At 44.6% G+C, this 19,872-nt stretch overlaps 1 protein-coding gene across 5 annotated transcripts in view; it reads left to right on the top strand.

Moving 5' to 3' along the window:
* The window catches only part of FAM3D (FAM3 metabolism regulating signaling molecule D), a 417,220-nt gene that overhangs the window by 340,244 nt on the left and 57,104 nt on the right, over nt 1-19,872 (top strand). For all 5 annotated transcript variants that reach the window (XM_078661511.1, XM_078661513.1, XM_078661509.1 and 2 more), the window contains one exon: nt 984-1,042. In XM_078661511.1, the coding sequence (XP_078517637.1) occupies nt 984-1,042 (59 nt within the window). The remainder of the gene's footprint in view (nt 1-983; nt 1,043-19,872) is intronic.

Raw genomic sequence — 19,872 nt, 5'->3', positions numbered from 1 at the left:
AAAGGTTACATGTTACAGTTTGGAAATAAATTGAAAACATCTTTGAAATTCACTAAAGAAACCAAAGGTTACAGGGACGTTATAGTTAGGAAATAACATTAAAATACCTTTGAAATTCACTGAAAAAACCAGTCTACAGGGTTGTTATAGTTACATTCAGATTTCACATGCACAAAACTATACAAATTCTGCAGTAACAGTTACCTGACTTAACTATACCTTATACCCCGCAATGCACTGCTTATGACCTCACATATTATATCACTCACAACATGGTTAGTGACATCACTGATGACATCTCAAATGACATCACTGATGACATCACTGATTAAATCATCCAGTAAGTGTAAGTGTTTCATTAAAGTTTCTGACATTTAAAGGCGTATACTAAGCTGCAGCATAAGTTAAAGTACTATGCTTTCTGTTCTACTAATGAGTGTTAATATTTCTAACATATGTCATCTGAGTGGCTGCAAGACTGTCTCAATCTGTGTGTGAGTGGCTGTCCGAGTAAGTGTGAGTCGCACAAGGTAGGCTTCTTAGCAGCAAGCATAGTGGAAGACATCAGCAGCAGGCCTATCTTAGCAGATATGGCTCTGTGTTTTTCACTGCAATACAGCGCTGCTCAGCAAATGTGGTTGCTGATCCATTTTGGGTAAAACAAAAGCAATCTAGCTGATCTAAAGAATTCATTATTTCCTTGTGCTTCTGAGCTGTGCTGTTTGCAACCTGTGAAGTAACTCCGTGATTTTTTGAGTTACTTTATATGCTGAAAATAGGAAAAAAAAGCTCTTCTGCATTGCTGTAGCGCAGAGAATGGCATCTCAATATGGCTCTTTAAATCCCCATTGTTTCTGTGCTTGGATTCTCAATCTCTTGTGCGTGTGGGACACAGCTGGAGTGCACATGCATTTGAAATTTGTATATGAATAATAATTACACGTGTAAATACTTTCTCAAAAAAATTTATTTTTGTATTTCAGAATCATGAGCAGTGTAAAAAATAACATTGGCCGAGGACTAAATATTGCACTTTTAAATGGTGAGTATGAAGTTTAATGTTTGAAAATGTCTACTCTTTCTAGCTTCCTGTAATTATGTTATTAACATAGCTGGAAACAGCATATTGTGAACCTTCTTTGGTGCTTGTCTAAAATGTTTGCACGCTAGAGGTGCTGATTCACAATCGTAAACTTACACTTTTGTGTACGTTTTGTATTTTCTTTAAGTACTCACAAACTATGAATTTAATTTTGCTAATGGTAATTTCATGACTGTGGAGATTCCACAGCCAAGGTGGATACACCACACATAAAAAGTTAGTATAAATAAATAATATTCGGCATGTCCCATTTTTTATGTGATTCTGCAGTCGTAAAATTACTATTAAACTGCAGCTCTGTGAATACCATTAAAGAGTCAATCAGGGAGGCTCTTGACAGTATTTATTTTTGAAACAATAGATTTCTAAGAATGTTTTCGGGTTGTATACAATGAAATAATGCATCACATCACAAATTCATCAGTGTTAAAGCAATAATTTTAGAGGAACATGTATGAAGTTAAGTATAGGCCTAAGAAAGGACTATATATGGGTGCTTTTTTAACATTGCCTGTTTATTAAAAGGTATCATTCTTAAAATTCCAATAAAACCTAAATTTTAATTTAAGAACTGCCAATTTAAACAATATCAAACGTTATATGTGAATTGTGAATCTTTCACCGACAATTCTGAGGCAGTTCAAAGCAGCCTCACTTTACTTGTACTGTAATAATGACCCTTGGTTCTTACAGGCAAATGGAGAGGAGTAGTGTATGGATGTATTTTTGTGTTTCCAGTTGGTGATTAAAACTCCAGGCCCAGATTACTAAGAATGTACACCATCATTATGTGATGCAAAATAGTGCAAGCTACGTACTGTTCAGTGCAAAATATGCTTGCAATGGAAAGGTGTGATTTTCACAACACAAAAAACACTTTTCCCTAAGGGTTGTTAATGGGTCAGATCAGTGCACGCAACCACAGGTTTTGACACAAAGCTTGATCTACTGAGATGACTTGACCGACTTTTTAATTGATTGACAACTACAAAGCAGACGCAAAGAAGAGGAAATATGTTTACAGCTCAAAATAGCTGCATAGAGCATGTGTGATGGAATGAAAAGCATTCATCCAATCCGTGAGATTCTTCAGGGTTTGTCTCTGCATAGGAATTTGTACTAGAAGGGTATGCTTCCTGGAAAAATCCTATACTAGACAGCACCCCCTCTCCTGCGCACCAAGGTGCAAGACTGTGCATCAACGAAAGGCAGCCTTCCTTGAATGCCATCACAGAGGATAACAGTAGCAGGCCAAACTTAATAGCTATGCAACTGTGCTGTATTTTCCCCATTGCACAACTCTGCAGAGGAAATTTGGATGTTGTGCTGCACCACATGAAAAATTAGTAAATCTGTGACCGAATGCTTAACCATCCCTTCTCCCTCTAATTTGTCTTTCTAGTTAGGGATAACCAGTCCCATTCTTTTCTGCACTTAGTTCCATATTCTCCCCTGTTAATGCATCCGGGACTGGATGCACTCTCCAGACTGCGTTGAGCAGTAGTGGTGTAAAGAAACTTGAGGGGACCCCCATGCAAAGTACATGGAGTGGTCCCTCTACGGCTCACTCAGGAGCTCTAAGGCCAGGGCATTGTGCTGAGGGGGCCCCCTGGAGCCCGCCCCCGCACTGCAGTATAGTGTCGCGCTCAGGATACAAATGTGCCGACACCGTAGCTTGGTTTTAAAGCATAACTTTATTGAGGGGCAGTCTCCCTTTCTCCCGTTGTTCCCAGCCCCCACTTATGCGACACTGCGCGCTCACGTCAGCACCACGGGGCACGTGGGTGCATGACGTGGGAGTGCACCGCTAGACTGAGACACCACATATCTCCCTCTTTTATAACAACAACTAGGGTATATCAAAGCAGTCAACTTTTATTGTAGTAGTCCTGCCGGTGGGCTTCCTGTGGTAGCTGAAAGATGGTGTAGGGCTGGGAAAGGGGTGGGGGTTTGGGGTATGAGAGTCCCATTGTGGTTTTACATTTCAAATTCACTGTATTTATTGGGACGCACCACTAACTTTCCTGTGCAGGTGCGGGTGCCTGAGGCCCGCTCCTTTTGTACCTCAGCCCTTTGAGGTGTGGTGAGCGTAGTGCTTCCAGTCTGATTCTTGTCGTGTGTGCTTGTTGCTCTTAGTTCTGTACCTGTGTTGCTTGCCTCATTAGTTTGCTGGAGTGTTGTGTGATGAGTCGGATCTGTGTTGGTTACTGGCTCTGGACAACCGCCTGTCCCTCTCCTTGTGCTGGGTCGATCGGAGGTCTGTTGCGGGTCTATACCAACCGCTTCTTCTTCCTCTCCATCGTAACCAGCTTCTTCAGCAGTGCAATCCATGGCCCAGCGGAGGACCTTATTGCACTTTGCCATGGGGCTGTGTGACCAAATCTTGCCGTCACTCAGGAGGGCGGATCGTGAGCAGAGTTCCATGACCTGCAGCGGTTTGCTGTCTTTGCTGTCTCCTTTCTTGCAGAGCTTCACTCTGACCCAGTCGCCCACCGCCTACGAGACTTCATGTACTCCATGTCGCCGATCATAGTGTTCTTTGTAGATTTTCTGAGCTTTGGCTATGTTGCCTCTGACCACTGCCGGGGACCACTTGCTTAGGAGAGTCATGGTCATCCAAGCACGATTGTCCTTGGTGAAGGGTTCCCTACCCCGTAGGATCTTGAATGGGCTGTAGGCCGTCACTGTGGGTGTTATCCGGAATGCCGGTATCGGGCCTCTGAGTTCTGTCTCCCAATTCTTGCCTGCATTGATTGCTGCTGTGACTGAGCCCATGATGACATGGTTGAAGCGTTCGGCTAGTCCGTTGCCCGCTGGGTGATACACTGGGGTGTGCTGATGCCATTCCTCTGAGTGAAGGCCTTCCATTTGTCCGAGGTGAACTGAGGACCATTGTCACAGGTGATGACCCTCGGGATGCCTTCCCTCAAAAAGGTGTTGGTAAGAAAGGTGATGATTCTGTCAGTGTCTGCTTTCTCTCAGGTCTCCACTTCAGGCCACTTAGAGTACCTGTCCACGAGGACTATGATATACTTGGGTCCCAAGATGTCCACAGACAGCTCTTCCCAAGGGTTGGCAGGAGTGGTGAATTCCCCCATGGGGGGTCTTAGCAGAGTAAGGCACTTGTCTGCATTGGAGCAGTGTTGGCATGCCCTCACAAATCTTTCCACTGATGCGTCGATGGCTGGCCACCAATACGACACCTTCATCCTCCTTTTTGATTTTAAGATTCCGATGTGGCCTTCATGGACTATGGTGAGGATGTGGTCACGTAGTGTCTCAGAGGGTACTACCTTGTCCCCTCGGAGTAGGAAGACGGCATCATCGCTGAAGGACAATTCATCACATACCTCCCAATATTTCTTTGTATCTTCTGGTACATGCCTCTTCTCGGGCCATCCTGACCTGACAAATGTTTTAACTTTTGACAATGTTGGATCGGAGTCGTAAGCAGATGTCCATTCTTGTGCACTGATGCTGCTCTCATGGTCCTCCATGAATGAGACCTCGTAGTCATCCTCCTCACTGGGCACAGGTGCTGTCTCCATGGCGGCTGAGCGACTGAGAAAGTCAGGTATTTTGTTATTTTTGCCCGGTAGGTATTCCACGTCATACACGAAATCCAGGAGTTTGAGGGACATTTTGTCGATGCGCGGGGTGGCTGTGGCATGACCGCTGGATGTGATGACCTTTATCATTGGTTTGTGGTCCGTGCGAACGCTGAAGCGGGAGCCCCATAGGTACCGGCGAAATGTGCTTATGGCCCAAGTGACCGCGAGCATCTCCTTTTCGATCAAGCTGAATTTTTCTTCGTTGGGCGCAAGTGAGCGGGACGCAAAGCCAATAGTGGTTTCTGTGCCTTCGGGCGATCGTTGCGTCAAGACGGCTCCCAACCCTTTGTCGCTCACGTCCATGGTAAGGATGCTGGGGGCTCGACCGTCGAAGCCCTGGAGAAGTATGGCTGTGCAGATGTCCTGTTTGACGGTTTCGAATTCTCGGTTGCAATCTGGCGTCCAACAGAAGCTGGCTCTGTCTTTCAATAATTGGTGCATGGAATCGGTTTTTGTAGCAAAGTTGTGGACGAACTTGCTGTAAAATTGTGCCATTCAGAGGAATGATCTAACGTCCTCTTTGGTCCTGGGCTGGGGTGAAGATTTGATCACCGCTACGTTAGCACGTTTGGGGAATATTCCTTTTTCTCCTATTTTGTGTCCGAGATTTGTTACTGAGCACACTCCAAATTTGTGCTTGTCGAGTTCAGCTGTCAGTCCACTGGCTGACAGGGTGCCTAACACTTCCCGGATGATACTATTGTGTTCCTCTCTGGTCTTCCTCATGATCAATATGTCGTCTTGAAAGTAAAGTACATTCCTGCTTTAAAGAGTTTATGAATGAGTTTTGGGTACACCGATGCTGCTGACGCCAGTCCAAAGGGCAGGCGACGGAATCTGTAGCAGCCAAACGGTGTAATGAAGGAGGTCAATTTCCGGCTTGATGGGTGGAATAAGATCTGGTGGCCCGCCGCCGTGAGGTCGATGGTTGAGAACCACTTTATGTCCTGGTCTGAGCCAGGAGGTCGCTGATGCTTGGTAGCGGACATTTGTCCACCAGGATGTTTTTGTTTAGTTCCCAAAGGTCAATGCCTAGGAGCACTTTCCCATTGGGTTTCCGCGCAACGACCAGTGGTGCCAACCATTCTGTGGTCTCTATGGGCTCTATCACTCCGCTCTCTTCAAGGCGGTGCAATTCTTGTTGTACCGCCTCACGACAGTTGAAAGGGATGTTGCCCACTTTGTGGCTGACCGGCACAGCTCCATCCTTCATCACTATCTTGTGCATAAAGTGGGATAGTTGGCCTATGGAGTCCCCGAAGACGCTTGGAAAGTCCTTTCTTAAAACGTCCTCTGTAAGGGTGTGCGTGTCATCTGTCATGAGAACCTGGATGTCACCACTTGGATTGAGTTGTATGCCTAGGGCACCTTGGTCAGCCCTCCCCAAGAGTGAGGGGCCCTTTTCCACTAGGTATAATTTTCCGGTGGCCCTCCTGCCTTTGAACTCAAATGTGAGGGTCCTGAACCCTACAATGGCCAGTATAGGTGACCGGGTGTATGTCTGTAGGGTGTAGTTAGTGCCCTATGGAGTTAGCAAAGTCCGATTCCCAGACAGCCTTTTGTATTATATTAAACGGGGAACCCGAGTCCGCCACTATTGAGATCTGTACACCTCCAATGATCACTATGCATGAGGGTTTCTTCCTGGCATTGCAATCAATGCTCCAAATCTGGTCATCCACACGGAGTATGCAGTCGTCCTCCCTGTCTCCTTCGGCCGCGTCGGGTCCGAGTCGTACATGACGCACTTCACCCATGGGTTGCTGGGTCTCCTCCGGCACGGCATGCTTTCCCAAAATGTCCCACTATACAGCAGATGGAGCATTTGACACGATATGCGGGACACCATTTGTCACTGGCCATGCGGGCGGAGCTGCCGCATCTGTAGCAGGAGCCCTTCTTGTCTGGTGTGGGTGGAATCTGCGTTGCCTGAATCTGAGGAGATCACCTGGTCTGGCGGTTGGTTGCGAAGGCGGGGGGCTTGTCTCTTGATCCCGTGGTGGCACTTACTTTGCAGACGGCAGGTTTCACTTCTGCTTCCTTCTTGGCCGCCGCTGCGCACCGTTTCGAGAGCTCTGCCTTTTTGACTATGGTTATGATCTCATGGAGGGGTGAGACACCACTCACCCATAACTTTTCTTGCACTTCGGTACCTGTTGTGTGCATGCTTATCTGGTCTCGTATTAAGTCGTCGTGCAGCTGCCCAAATTTGCAGTTTATTGCCAGTTTCTTGAGGGCAGCCACATAATTGTCCACTGTTTCAGTTTCAATGGCCGTGCAGATGACCGGCTGGTAATGGGTGTCTAATGTAAATGTAAATGTAAATGTAATTCATTTATATAGCGCTGTATCACCTACCGGTTTCTAAGCGCTTGCTTAGGGAACCCGTCCTGGTATTCCCCTGTGTGATAACCCCTTTACTGGGCATCCCCAAGGTGAAAGCCAGGCATCCCGCTGCGAGGGGCCGTCGTGGAGATTAAGCAAGCTATTGCCCAGAGTTGCAGAGTGGGACTCCATGATTGGAATAGGCACCGAGGCGAGAATTGTCAGGTCCGGGGAAATTTGAGCCCAAGACCCGCCGAGGCGGGTAATTGAACCCTGGTCCGGGCCAGACCTCTGCATCAGGGTCTGCCGCTCCAACCACTTGAGCCACACTTCTCCATGGGTGTCTAATGGGTGTCTAAGTCCTCTAATGCGTTTTGAAACACGTCGTCTTCAGTCGCGGCTCTCGGTTTCTTTACCATGTTGTCATAAACTCGCAACCCTTCGGTCCTAGATTGTGCAGTAGAATCTTTTTCCTGTGCTTGCTGGAAAAGTCTTCCTCCCCTTCATCCTCCAACGCCGATGGGTAATTTAGAAAGCACCCCTCCAGTTGGCCCACTTCATCGCCTGTTCCCCTGGCTTTGGGAGGAACGGACCGGGTTTGTGAGGGAGAACGTCTGGGCACACATGGCGATGGGTGAACCGCACCTGCTGGACAGAGAGCACCCTTGGGCGAGAACACAGGCTGTAATACCGTTGAGGTATCTTGATCTGCAGCCCCACAAGCAGTGCAGCAGGGTAGCTGCCTGACCGGAACTTTGTCGCTGGCAGCGGCTCTGTGGAGTGGCTTTCTTGTGGTGACCCCTTCCATGGTCGCAAGTGTGCAGGGGCTAAGGCACAATGGGCTCAGGTAGTGCCTTAGATCCCTGGGTAGTGGGCTGCGGCTTGAGGAAGAGTGGCATCTGGATAGGTACTTGCAGAGGAGTGCAGGCGCTGCCTAGTGTGCTCTGCTGGCCGTGTGCACACGTGCTTGGCTTCCTGGCAGGATTTCCTTGTGGTGACGCCAAGTGGGCTGTACTGGGTGTATGTGCCAGTGTTATTTCCCTGCAAAACACACAAGATGATGGACCGAATGTTGCACATTGGCAAAACATTCACCCCCAGTCACAGATCTGGATTTAATTCATTGTTATTTTGTTCACCACGCCACCCCAGTTCAGGAATGGCCATATGCAAATCAGTCTTGACCCTGTGCCTTATGGGAACAGTCCAGCCCGAACTGCCAAGCCATGTCTTCCCTGAACCGAAATCAAGCATCCTAGGACCGGTTTCTGGCTATCAGCCTTCATCAGCCAGGATAGCTTGACTCCAGTGGCGTAGGGCCCGATTCACAGAACTAACTTAAGACAAATTCCTAAACTTACTACTATTTTGGTATTCACAGAAGGCACTTACTCATTTTGGTATTCACAGAAGGCACTTACTCATTTTGGTATTCACAGAAGTTAGGAGTCCTAACTTTAGGACTCCTAAATGCCTTCTGTGAACACCGAAAGTCTTAAAGTTAGGATTTTTCTCAATTTAGTAGTAGTAAAGTTAGGACTCCTAACTTTAGGACTCCTAAATGCCTTCTGTGAATACCGAAAGTCTTAAAATTAGGATTTTTCTCAATTTAGTAGTAGTAAAGTTAGGACTCCTAACTTTAGGACTCCTAAATGCCTTCTGTGAATACCGAAAGTCTTAAAAATAGGATTTTTCTCAGTTTGGTAGTAGTAAACTTAGGACTCCTAACTTTAGAACTCCTAAATGCCTGCTGTAAATAACAAAAGTCTTAAAATTAGGATTTTTCTCAATTTAGTAGTAGTAAATATAGGACTCCTAACTTTTGGACTCCTAAATGACTTCTGTGAATACCAAACGTCTTAAAATTAGGATTTTTCTCAGTTTAGTAGTAGTAAAGTTAGGACTCCTAACTTACGGACTCCTAAATGCCTTCTGTGAATACCGAAAGTGTGATTTGTGAGCAAACCTTTAACCAAAATTAGTAAGTGGTAGGACATTCGAACAACATATGTTTTATATCTGAACCACAAGTGTTACATGACTAACAATATGAAGAGACAGTGGAATTAAATTTGTGTAACATGGCTAGAGTGACGATGAGCCTATTGGATATGAAAATATAGAGTTTGGGTTGTGTTAGCGACACAAGATGTTTTGTGGATCTTGAGCCATGTTTTGCTCCATATAGATGTAGGAAACTAAGGGCCCGATTACGATGGCGGGCAGACCCTACCTGGGATTGGGGCCACCCGACAGGATGTCGGCAGTCCCATAATAGACTTTAGAATGCAACGGCCGCCACAGCAGTCGCAAAGCTTATATTTTGCATTGAGGCTGGCTGCAGCACCCGCCACAATGCAAAAAAGGGACACCATACATATCCCTGCACAACATGGCAGGCACCATGTGATGTCTGCCACATGGTGCAGGGATGGTGCCACAGCTCAGGGACAGGAAAGAAGGGGGCCTTCTATGGGCCCCCAAAGTCCCTTTCTGCCTGCCTGTTCATGGCGGGTTGACTGCAATGAACAGGCGGGTGGAAAGAGACATAGTAATCCCTATGGCGGTGCCTGGTAGGCACTGCCACCATTGTAGGGAATATGAGGCCCTCCACCGCACCGGTGGGCTCAAGGAGCCTATTGGATGTGTGGCGGTCGGTCTTTCCGACTGCCAATAAACCGTCCACCATCCAAATGTGGTCGGCGGGAAACTTGCTCAGGATGGTGGTGAGACTGCCACCGATGGGCTGTCGGTGGCGGTCTCACCATCATCCTAATCAGGTCCTTAGTCTGTATATCAGATTCCCATTGTAACTCCAATATTGTTTTTTTGTCTAATAGCTTGGGAGGAAATGAGAATACTGTAAATACGGGATGCTGTGGGAAGGGCTGATAGCACGGGTTGTAGATTGGAATTAGTTGAGGGAGTAGTAGAAGGAAGAGTGGGACTTGAATATAGAGAAGTGTAAGAATTAGAAATGTCCTGAATCAAAGAAATATATTTATTTTCATACGAGGAAGGGCACTTAAATAGGATTGAGCTTTAGAGAAGGAAATACAGGATTGGTCTTGAAATGACTTGTGGGTCCATAATACACCTTTATCTCTTCAGGTTTTCCAATAGTCGGTTCTGTTGTTAATTTTAATGAGTTCATTATACCAAATCCTGGATTGAAGAATATGATCAATATTAGAAGAAAAATAAATATTTATTGGGAGCAATAGTCTGCAAACATTTTAAGAACAGGAAGAGACATGGAAGTAGGTTGTGGAGTAAACAACAACAATTCTGAAAAATAAAATGGATGAATAAAAAGCAATTATAAGTCCATCCACATGGGCAGTCATGTGAGTATTGATCATTTTAAAAATCACCAAAAAGCGTCTGCAATATTTTGTATAGCCGCCCTTCTGACCTGTCCACCCTGCAGCCTCTGCATTCACTTCAGTCTGTAAACCATACCAGACCCACACCTTTATCGGTGCCATGGACTAATCATTGGACCAAGAAAGGATGTTCGAGCCCCAAAGCTCTGCTCCATGACATAAAGTCTAGCCAAATATTAAAGCTGTTCTCCTTCCCTACTACCTGCTCTAACCTGGCAATTTTGATAGCTGCCTTTTCCCAATCTTCGATCTTTAAGGGCAGGGGGTCCCTCCATTTTATGCAGATTTCTCTACGGGCTACCAGGATAAGGTAGAGCAACTGTCTTCTGGGTGAATTCTTCAGCCTGTTACTGAGTGTACCATCTTCTCCAAATAAAACAAGAGCTTTATTCAAGGTAATTTTCCTACCACAAATCCCAAAAGAGGCATTCTTAATTCCACCCCAGTAATCTTTCAACGTTGGACATCAGGGAAGATATGTAGGTCATTGGCTTTTATAAAGTTACACCGTGGATACTTAGGGGGGAGGAGTGGGAGCAAATCTTGCTATCTTAGCCGGTGTCCAATACAGGCGATTAATGGTAAAGAAGTGGTTCTTTTTCAGGTTGTCTGGTTTTACAAATTTGTATTTGAGCCTCAGGGAATGTTCCCACACTGCCTCTATATCACATTCAAGGGGGGCCCCATTCCAAAGTGAATGTTGTGGTAAACACTCCTTCTCATCCGCCTTCAAGAGCTTCTCATACCACTTAGAAATTTCCTTTTTCTTAAGGTTGACATCTGGAGAGATAGCTCCAACTCCTAGTTGCCACAGGTTTCCTTCTTTTCAGACATAAACCATTAAACTAGTTGAATATATTCAAACCTAGAGAAATCATTCCCAATCTTTTCTCTTAGGGTTTCCCAAGAGTGGACTTCCCTGATGATATCAAGTCTGACCATTTTATGATGCCTGCCCTTCTGATTTGTGTGCTCAAGCTATCTTTCAGGCAAAATGGAGTCCCTGGAGATTCCCAGATTGGGACAAAGTCCGAGTAATAACCTAACCCCCACCTTCTCCTAGCCTTATACCATAGATGGAGGGCAAACTTCAATATTTTTAAGCATACTTTTTTGAAGTACATAGGGGCACCGAATTTGTACAGAAAGCCATCTCCACCTTCCTGCCTCACCATTTCACCCAAAAGGCTCCCCCAGGTTGAATCATCGGCCTTCCCAAGTAGCATCCGGATGTTTTCAAATTGGAAGGCTGCACAGTACCAATTAATATCTGGGAGGCCCACGCCTCCTTTAACAAGCTTTCGCCTAAGTTTCTTCCAGGCCAACCTTGCACCTTTATAGGCCCAAATGAAGCTTACGATCTTTTCCTGGATTTTACTGATGCCCAATTTGGAAAGCCGAGGGGGATAGCATTAAACAAATAGGTTAGTTGGGGAGTATAACCATTTTAATTAAGTTAACCCTTCCGTAGGTAGTTAGGGGGAGGTTTTTCTACCTTACTAATACTCAATCTATTTCTTTTGCAACCCTATTTAGATTGATCCATGGGATCTCCGCTATTTCTTTAACAATTCTAATGCCCAAAAATGTATAATCTTGACTAACTTTCCCCTCCCAGTCCTGAATGTTCAAGTACATCACCTCGGTTTTAGATGTATTAACTAAATATCCCGATAGGGATCCAAACTCTTCTCATAGATGTTCGGCCCTTGGCAGTGCCACGGCTGGATCAGTAGTATATATCAGCAAGTCGGCTGCGTATAGGGCGACCTTTCTGCTGTAACGGTGAGATTTAAAAGGAGTCATTAAGGTGTCTGATCTTATTGCCTGAGCTTATGGCTCTATATATAGGTCAAACAACATGGCTGAAAGGGGACAGCCCTGTCCCGTTCCTCTCAATATGTTAAAACTAGATGTTAAAGCATCATTTAACAAGATCCTGGCTGAGGCACCCTCGTGGCATTTTTCTAAAGTTTGGATGAAGATAGATCTAAAGCCCATTATTCTCAACACTTCCCACAGATACCCCCAACACACTCTATCAAACGCCTTGGCCGCGTCGAGAGCCACCACGGCCAAGGGTTTGGTTCATTGAGATGCAAGATCTATACTGCCCATGAGTTGCTGGGTCTGTTCTTGAATATATCTCTTGGGGATTAAACCTTTCTGGTCTGAGTGGATCAGTTGTGGTGCAATCTTAGCCAGTCTTCCTGGCAAAATGCTCATGAAGATCTTATAGTCTGCATTCAGCAGGGAGATCGGTCTATAAGAATCGGCTCTCGAGGGATCTTTCGTCGGTTTCAGAATAAGCACGATCATTGCCTCTTTCCAGGACCTAGGGACTTGCCCCCTTTATTGATAGATCAAATTAAACAGAGTTTCCATTATCAGGACTAATTCCTCTAGTAGGAATTTGTACACCTTGTTTGGAAGCGCATCTGTGCCTGCTGCTTTACTGCTCTTGCTTTTCCCGAGATTCAATTGAATCTCATCCCCAGTGATTGGGGCATCAAGCAGTTCGCGGCTATATGATGCTAAGATAGGTAGGGATTTTTCCCTTAGCCATATTTTAAGGGCCTCAGGGTTTGGGAAGAACTCTTATATAGCTCAGAAAATAGAGTAAGTAGGCAGGTTTGCATATCCTCTGATTTATTAGATGTATCTCCGTTTTCATTTATAATTAGTTTCTTAATATAATTCCTAGCCCGAACTACTCTGGCCTTCCAAGCCAAGAGCGCACCTGATTTTTCTCTGTACTCGAAGTTCTGCAATGATTTTGCAAGCCATTGTGCTTTGCACTTATGATCTAACTTGATCCTGTAATCCTGACGGGCCTCGCCAAGTTGCCTCTGCACCTGTAGCTTTGCCTGAGCTGTCCCCGGATTCAACCAGAGGAGATCTGCCTCTAATCGGCCCACTTTATCTTCCATCTTTTTTAAAACTTGGGATTCCTCTCTATTCTTGATGCTATGCAGAGTACCCCTCAAAAATGACTTAAAAGCATCCCATACAAAGTCAAGAGACGTCGACCCATTATTTGCTGCAAAATAATCAAGGCATTCCCGTTTGAGATCTTCAACTATCCCTGGATACGTCAACATTGATCATTTAAGTGTCTATCTAGGTCTTGATGTATGCCTGCTTCCTACTAGGGAGAAGGCAACTGCAGAGTGGTCCGATGTATTACTTGGATTGATATTTATTGATGTTATAGCATGCATCGATGATAGATCTATCTTCCAACACAGTCTATTCTTGAAAAGTGGGTATGTTTCCTGCTATGGAAAGTGAATCCATGGATATTGCACTTCTTAGCCCTACATGCATCTAAAAGTTCCAGATCGTATATTATATTATTTAGAGCCTGACGGACCTGAGGCACCCTATACAAACCTACTCTGTTTCGATCTATCTAGTAAAGGGTCAAATGAAACATTTAAGTCCCCCCCTATTATTATAGGAACAGTTGCTTCCATAAAATTCCATTGCATATGTATGTAGGGTCATCTATGTTTGGGACATAGAATGATGTGCATGCCAACTCTTTTCCTCCAAAATCTAGTTTAGCTATAAACCACCTCCCAGTTTGATCTGTTTTAAAAGATTGTATTGCAAAGCCGGCCCCTTGATTAATTAAAATACCAACCCCCTTGCAATGGACAGTCTGCTCTGATGTGCAGAAATATATTTTCCAAGTATACCGCTCAAATGTAATACAGCTTTCTGAGACATTCAGGTGAGTCTCCTGCATAAGACATATTTGGGCTGAGCTCTGTTCCAAATATTTCATTACTAGTCTCTGTCTACGCATACACCTTAAACTATCGACATTCTACGAGATTTAAATCCATAGCTCCCATTGAAAAAAAAAACATCCATTCAGGAGTCATGCTAACCATGGCTATAGCTAATGTAAAGGTCATGGACCTGGCTTTCTGACATGATAGAGGATTATTTTTTGGGGGCTTTCTCCCACTGCTCCCCATGCCTTGCTCCCCCTACCCTCCCCCATAACTGTGTCCCAATCGACCCCCCGCCCCTCTGGGGAACCCTCTCTACTATACTAGGCTGAAAGCTTAATGAGCCTCTGTCCCTCGGGCAGAATTAACTTATTGTATTTCACATTTTCCTTTCTTCTGCGCTCCCCCTACCTCCCTAAGTAACCCTCACTCCCCTCCTCGCTCCTACACACCCACTCTCTTCTTAATTTCTGTTATCAGTTCATCAAACGCCTAAACTGAGCGATGGACATACATATGGTTGTTCCACATTATACGGAGTGAAGCTGGGAACTTTACTTGCTACCTGGCTCCCAGCTTATTCAGCTCCTCCATCCTCTTGCCCATTTCCCATTGTTTCTGGGCAGTAGTGTGACACACGTCTGATCTAATGGAAAATGAAAATGATCCAGACGAAAGTGAGCCTTCCTTAAGTGCTATCGATAAGATTGCCTCTTTTATGGTGTATGTAAGAAAGTTTATCAAAAGTTTCCTCGGCTTCTGTTTTGCAGGATTTCTTTTGTATGGATCCCGATGGACCTTCTGTATCTCCGTAGATAGATCTATATTTGGGGAATTTATGAGAACTGTATCTCTTAGTAGTGAGATCACGAAGGCCCTAATGTCAGAATCTACTAGAGCTTCTGGAACGTTGATCAATCTCAAATTGTTCTTTCTAGAATGATTCTCAAGGCGCTCTAAATCATCCCTCATTTCTTTATTTTGCCTCGTTAACCTATTAATTTCTGCTGAGGTTGTATCGAGTGCCTCTTTTATCTTCGGGATTTCCTGCTCCAGAATATCAGTTCTTAAAGATACTTCTTCTAATTTCTGGGCTGTGCAGGCGGCCTGAATTGCCACGGTATTGTTTTCAGAGACTGTAAACCTATCCCCCATCTCTCTTAAGAGCTAGAAGAATATCCACCAGGGACTCATGACTTGTCTTAGGAGAATGGTGCGGGGTCGCTGCATGTTGAATTGGTGCTGGTTGATCATCTTGATTCTCCTCTTCTTGTGACTCCAGCACAAAAATGGATTTGAGGTAGGAACTGCTGGGTACAAAAATATTTTGGAGCTACTAGGATCTTCAGTGGTCATCTCAGGCAGCTGTGGAGGAACTTGGGAGGGAGGGAGGGATTGGGAAATTGCACCCGATGTGCCCTGGAGCTGACTTGTCTCCATCCTAATTTTAACAGAGCTAGAAACTACTTCCTTAGTGTGAACTGAGGCTGAGACTGGTGTAGCGAGGACTTTGTAGTAGGATTTTCAGGAGGGTGCAATCTTCACTCTTGGTGCCGGGGCCTTCTTTCCTCTGCCTCTGCCTCTGCCTCTGCCTCTACACCTGGGGCTCTTGACTCCTACAGAGAACTCTGCTCTTTCCCCTTCTCTTTCTCCCCGCTCCCCTTCTCTTTTTTTAACCCTGAGGCGACCTGGGTCCACTACATCTACTTGTGCTATTTAAAGAGGGGGGTCTTGAATTGTTGCTTCAGAGAGAGATAGAAATTGTGTGGCCCTTGTGCGGAGAGTATATCTGCACACCTTCCCTATCAATGGGTCAAATCTTGTCCGCTGGCTCTTACTCCTCTCCATAGAATGTTGTCCTCTCCCCCCTCCTGACTCCCCCACTCTCAAAGTGCTTCCCAGACCCTCCTCGTCGACCACAGGGGATGCATACTGCCAAATATAGCCAGGAGGGACCAGGGGGGAATCGCCAAACACACAGCACTAACTGCTCTGACTCCCTCCTGGACTGTCTTACCGCCTTCACGTTCTGCCGAGTGGCTTCTGGCCTCAGTGCTTGTCACCCTGCCTCCTACCTTGGGGGCTTCCCCCCTTCTTGGGATTCCAGGCGTATCCCTGCACGTTTGTTCCACAATCTCCGGTGCTGAATTTGCGAGCCCGGATCTGGAAGTGCACAGAGCAGCAGCGACGCCACTCCCAAGCTGCGCCCTCCCAACGCGAGGCTCGGACGCGCTGGATACCTCCTTCAACTATTGAGCCATCAGCCGACCGGCCGGCTATTTCACCAACAAAAAGATGGTGTTACGGGGGCAGAGGGGGGAAAAACAGAGCAGTGAGTGGGAAATGAAAAGAGGGAGGCCCTTAGGGAGTCCAGGAGTCACATTGCCCAACTAGAGGGACTGTCGACCCGTAGCCGTTTAGCTGACGGCTGCTATGTTCCCCAGAGTCCGCCAAGAGTAAATTTCAAGTATTGATTATTTTGATAAAGAACAGAATGCTTAAAAAAGAAAGCATTATGGTATGCTTGATAATTAGGGATATTTTTAATTCCTTTAAGTTTAGGACGTCATAACCTACTGAGAGACATACAAGGATTTTTATTGTTCCATAAAAAAGATGTTAGAAGAGTATATATATTTTTTAAATTGAAGTTGGGATATTGATGGGGATTACATAAAAAAGAAAAAAATAATTGGAAGCAACATCATTTTGATAGAGTCCAACCTACCCCACCAGGAAAGAAACAATGGATTCCATTGGGAAATAGAAGTAGTTAAAGAAGCAAGAGGGTGAATGAGTTAAGGGTGATTGTGTTTTTTTTAGAATCAGTAAACCAAATACCGAAATATTTAATTTTTACCAGATTCCAGAGAAATTTTGTTGATAAAAAGTCACGTTTAAAACACCATATATTTAGAGGAAGGATCTCACACTTATCCAAATTTAGTTTATTGCCTGAAGATAAAGTAAAAGAAGAGACTGTGTCTAGAAGGTTGTACGGAGGAACCAGGAGAAGATATACTTAAAAGAATGTTGTCACAATAAACTGAGAATTTAATCTCTTTATCTCAGTATTTGTATTCTTGTATACTATTATGTTGTTGAATCTTGGATAAAAATGTTCAAGTGAGAGGATAAAGAGAACAAGGGCATCCTTGCTAGACTTCTCTGTGAAGAGGAAAGGGAGTACAAATTAGGCCATTAACAAATATTGATGCTTTAGGGGGTGATTGTAAAAGTGGCACTAGATTAATGAAAATATGCCAAAAACTGAACCAAGTAAGAGTAGAAATAATACAATTCCATTGTATGTGATAAAAGGTTTTCTCAGCGTCTAGAGAGATGTCTGCTAGTGAAAGTTTAAAGGCTTTGGTATAAGATGTCAAAAAAGAGTCTAGTGTTATCAAAAGATGTCTGCCCTTAACAAAACCAGATTTTTCCTTACCAATCAAATGTGGTAGTAGCGGTTCTGAATGTAAAGCAAGAATTTTAGCAAATATCTTATAGTCCAAGTTAACAAGGGTGATGGGTCCATAGTTTTTACACATGCTTTGGTCTTTAATGTCTTTAGGAATACGTCAAATTAAATCAATCAATCAGTTCTTGTTAAGCGCAGCTTCCAACCCATGAGGGTCTCAAGGCACTGGGGGGGAGGAGGGGGGTTAAGTTGCAGGTCTGACTGGGTGCTGTGGTTCATTCGAAGATCCAGGTCTTGAGATACTACCTGAATTGTGTCTGAGATGGGGAGAACCTGCGGTAAAGAGGCATGACGTTTCAGGATTTGTCATGAGGTAGAAGAATGATCTTCCTCTGGTCCTGTGCTTGCGTTTCGAGTTCTGGTGGCCAGTTGGGCAGAGCGGATGTATCTGGTGGGTGCATGGAATGAGAGGGGACAGTTCAGGTATGCTGGTCTGGCATCACAGTGAGCGTTGTAGGCGTGTGTGAGGAGCTTGAAGGTGACTCTTTTGTTGACTGGGAGCCAGTGGAGTTGTCGTAGGTTATCCGAAGCATGCAAAAAAGTGTGGAAGCATGATGAGGCAACAGCATTGATCTAGTGAATGTGTAATTATATAATTGCACACTCCTAGAGAACTATACAAGACCATAAATGCGAAGGTTGTTTCTCCTATTGCAGCTCTATAAGTCTCCTGTTAATATTTTAAGATGTGCCACTTTGGTTTGGAGAAGTTTAATGTCTTGGGCAGTGTCCTGTATGTCACTGATCAGTTATTTCTATGTCCTCAATTCTTTTCTCCATTAAAGACCATTTGTCATCCAGCAGCTGAAGTTTCTTATTGGATCCTCCATGTAAGGATTTAAAGCTTAAATCTTCTCCGGAATTAGCACAATGGAGATAGAGGTGATAGTTTAAACAGGTGAGGGAGGATCTTTTTTAGGTCTTTTATTAGTTGGTAGAGGAGTTATTGTAGCAATTTTAGAGACAATTTTAGTGGAGGATGTGGGCGTGAAGGACGAACAGGATGGCATATTCTCATGAGGAGAGTTACCAAGAGCTTCCATTGCGGGGTCAAGAGCAGCGAAGGAGTTCTTTGTGTCAATAGAATATTGGGCAGACATGGGCATAACAGGTGTAATAAGTTTGAGGGTTCTGGTTCTGCCCATAAGGTTAAATAGTATTCATCAGGAAAAATCACCAATAACACCTGATGAATTTTATAAAAGCGAGCAGTTTGAGGCACACATTCCTATACCTTTCACACTTGAAAAAATACTATGTATTCAAACAGTCAGGAATAAATAAGGCAGGGGTAAAAGGAAGTAATACCATAAATCCTCCCAAGAAGACCAAGTGGACAGGATATGAAGCGTAACTTTTGTGCAGTAAAAAACACAAGCTTAACTGTTGAGGCACGATTTTGTATGAGCCAACATTTACGACACCACTGTTACCAAACTGCTGAGTCCGACTGCGCTGTCAGTGCCTACACAAAGTCAGCAAGCACAAGAGGCAGACAGCTCAAAATTGAACGAGACTGAGTAGAAGGGGTTCTGCTATGCTCATATCACTGTGGGTGCAGTTTTTTGCAGGGGAGCTAATGGCAGGCCGCAAATATCCCTGCTTTTGCTCTGGAGCTCCTCGTCAAGCAGTCATTCTCATCAGGTGGCAAGCCACGCCCCCTTGCTTTGTTAAGTTAATTATGCCATGTTTCTTCCCGGGTACCTCTTTCACATCACTACCTATTGTGACCTATACCACACTTTGTAAAATGCACTGTTACCCAGGCCAGAGGTAAAGTCTGCAGTATACACAACATTTAAAAATATATATATATATATATGCTGCCATTAGTGCTCACAGTCATTGTAGCACACCCAGTAAACTGTGTCACATATGCCACCATTCAAATCAAGAAACAAAACCTTATTGATAACTCCTTGAGATCAGAGCAACACCTACAGACCATATACTGTTGCTGTTCCAAAATGAAGGAGCATTCGCTTGCATGTGTTGGTGACAATACTTGGGTTGAATTGACCAGTGGCTCCAACCAAAATGATGATCTCTAATGCACTGAAGTATCGAATAAGTAATGCATGCTCGGAGTGCGGCATCCAGTTTTCCCCTATTTAAGTGCCATCAATATGCCATTTTTATGAACAGTCACATATTAATTAATAGAGTTAAGAAAACATTAAATTATTTGTATTTATTATTATTCCAAAGTGGGGAATAATTATATAAAAAC

Source organism: Lissotriton helveticus, chromosome 9 (assembly GCF_964261635.1).
Source record: "Lissotriton helveticus chromosome 9, aLisHel1.1, whole genome shotgun sequence".
NCBI lineage: Eukaryota > Metazoa > Chordata > Amphibia > Caudata > Salamandridae > Lissotriton > Lissotriton helveticus.
This window is presented reverse-complemented; position numbering and strand designations above follow the sequence as displayed.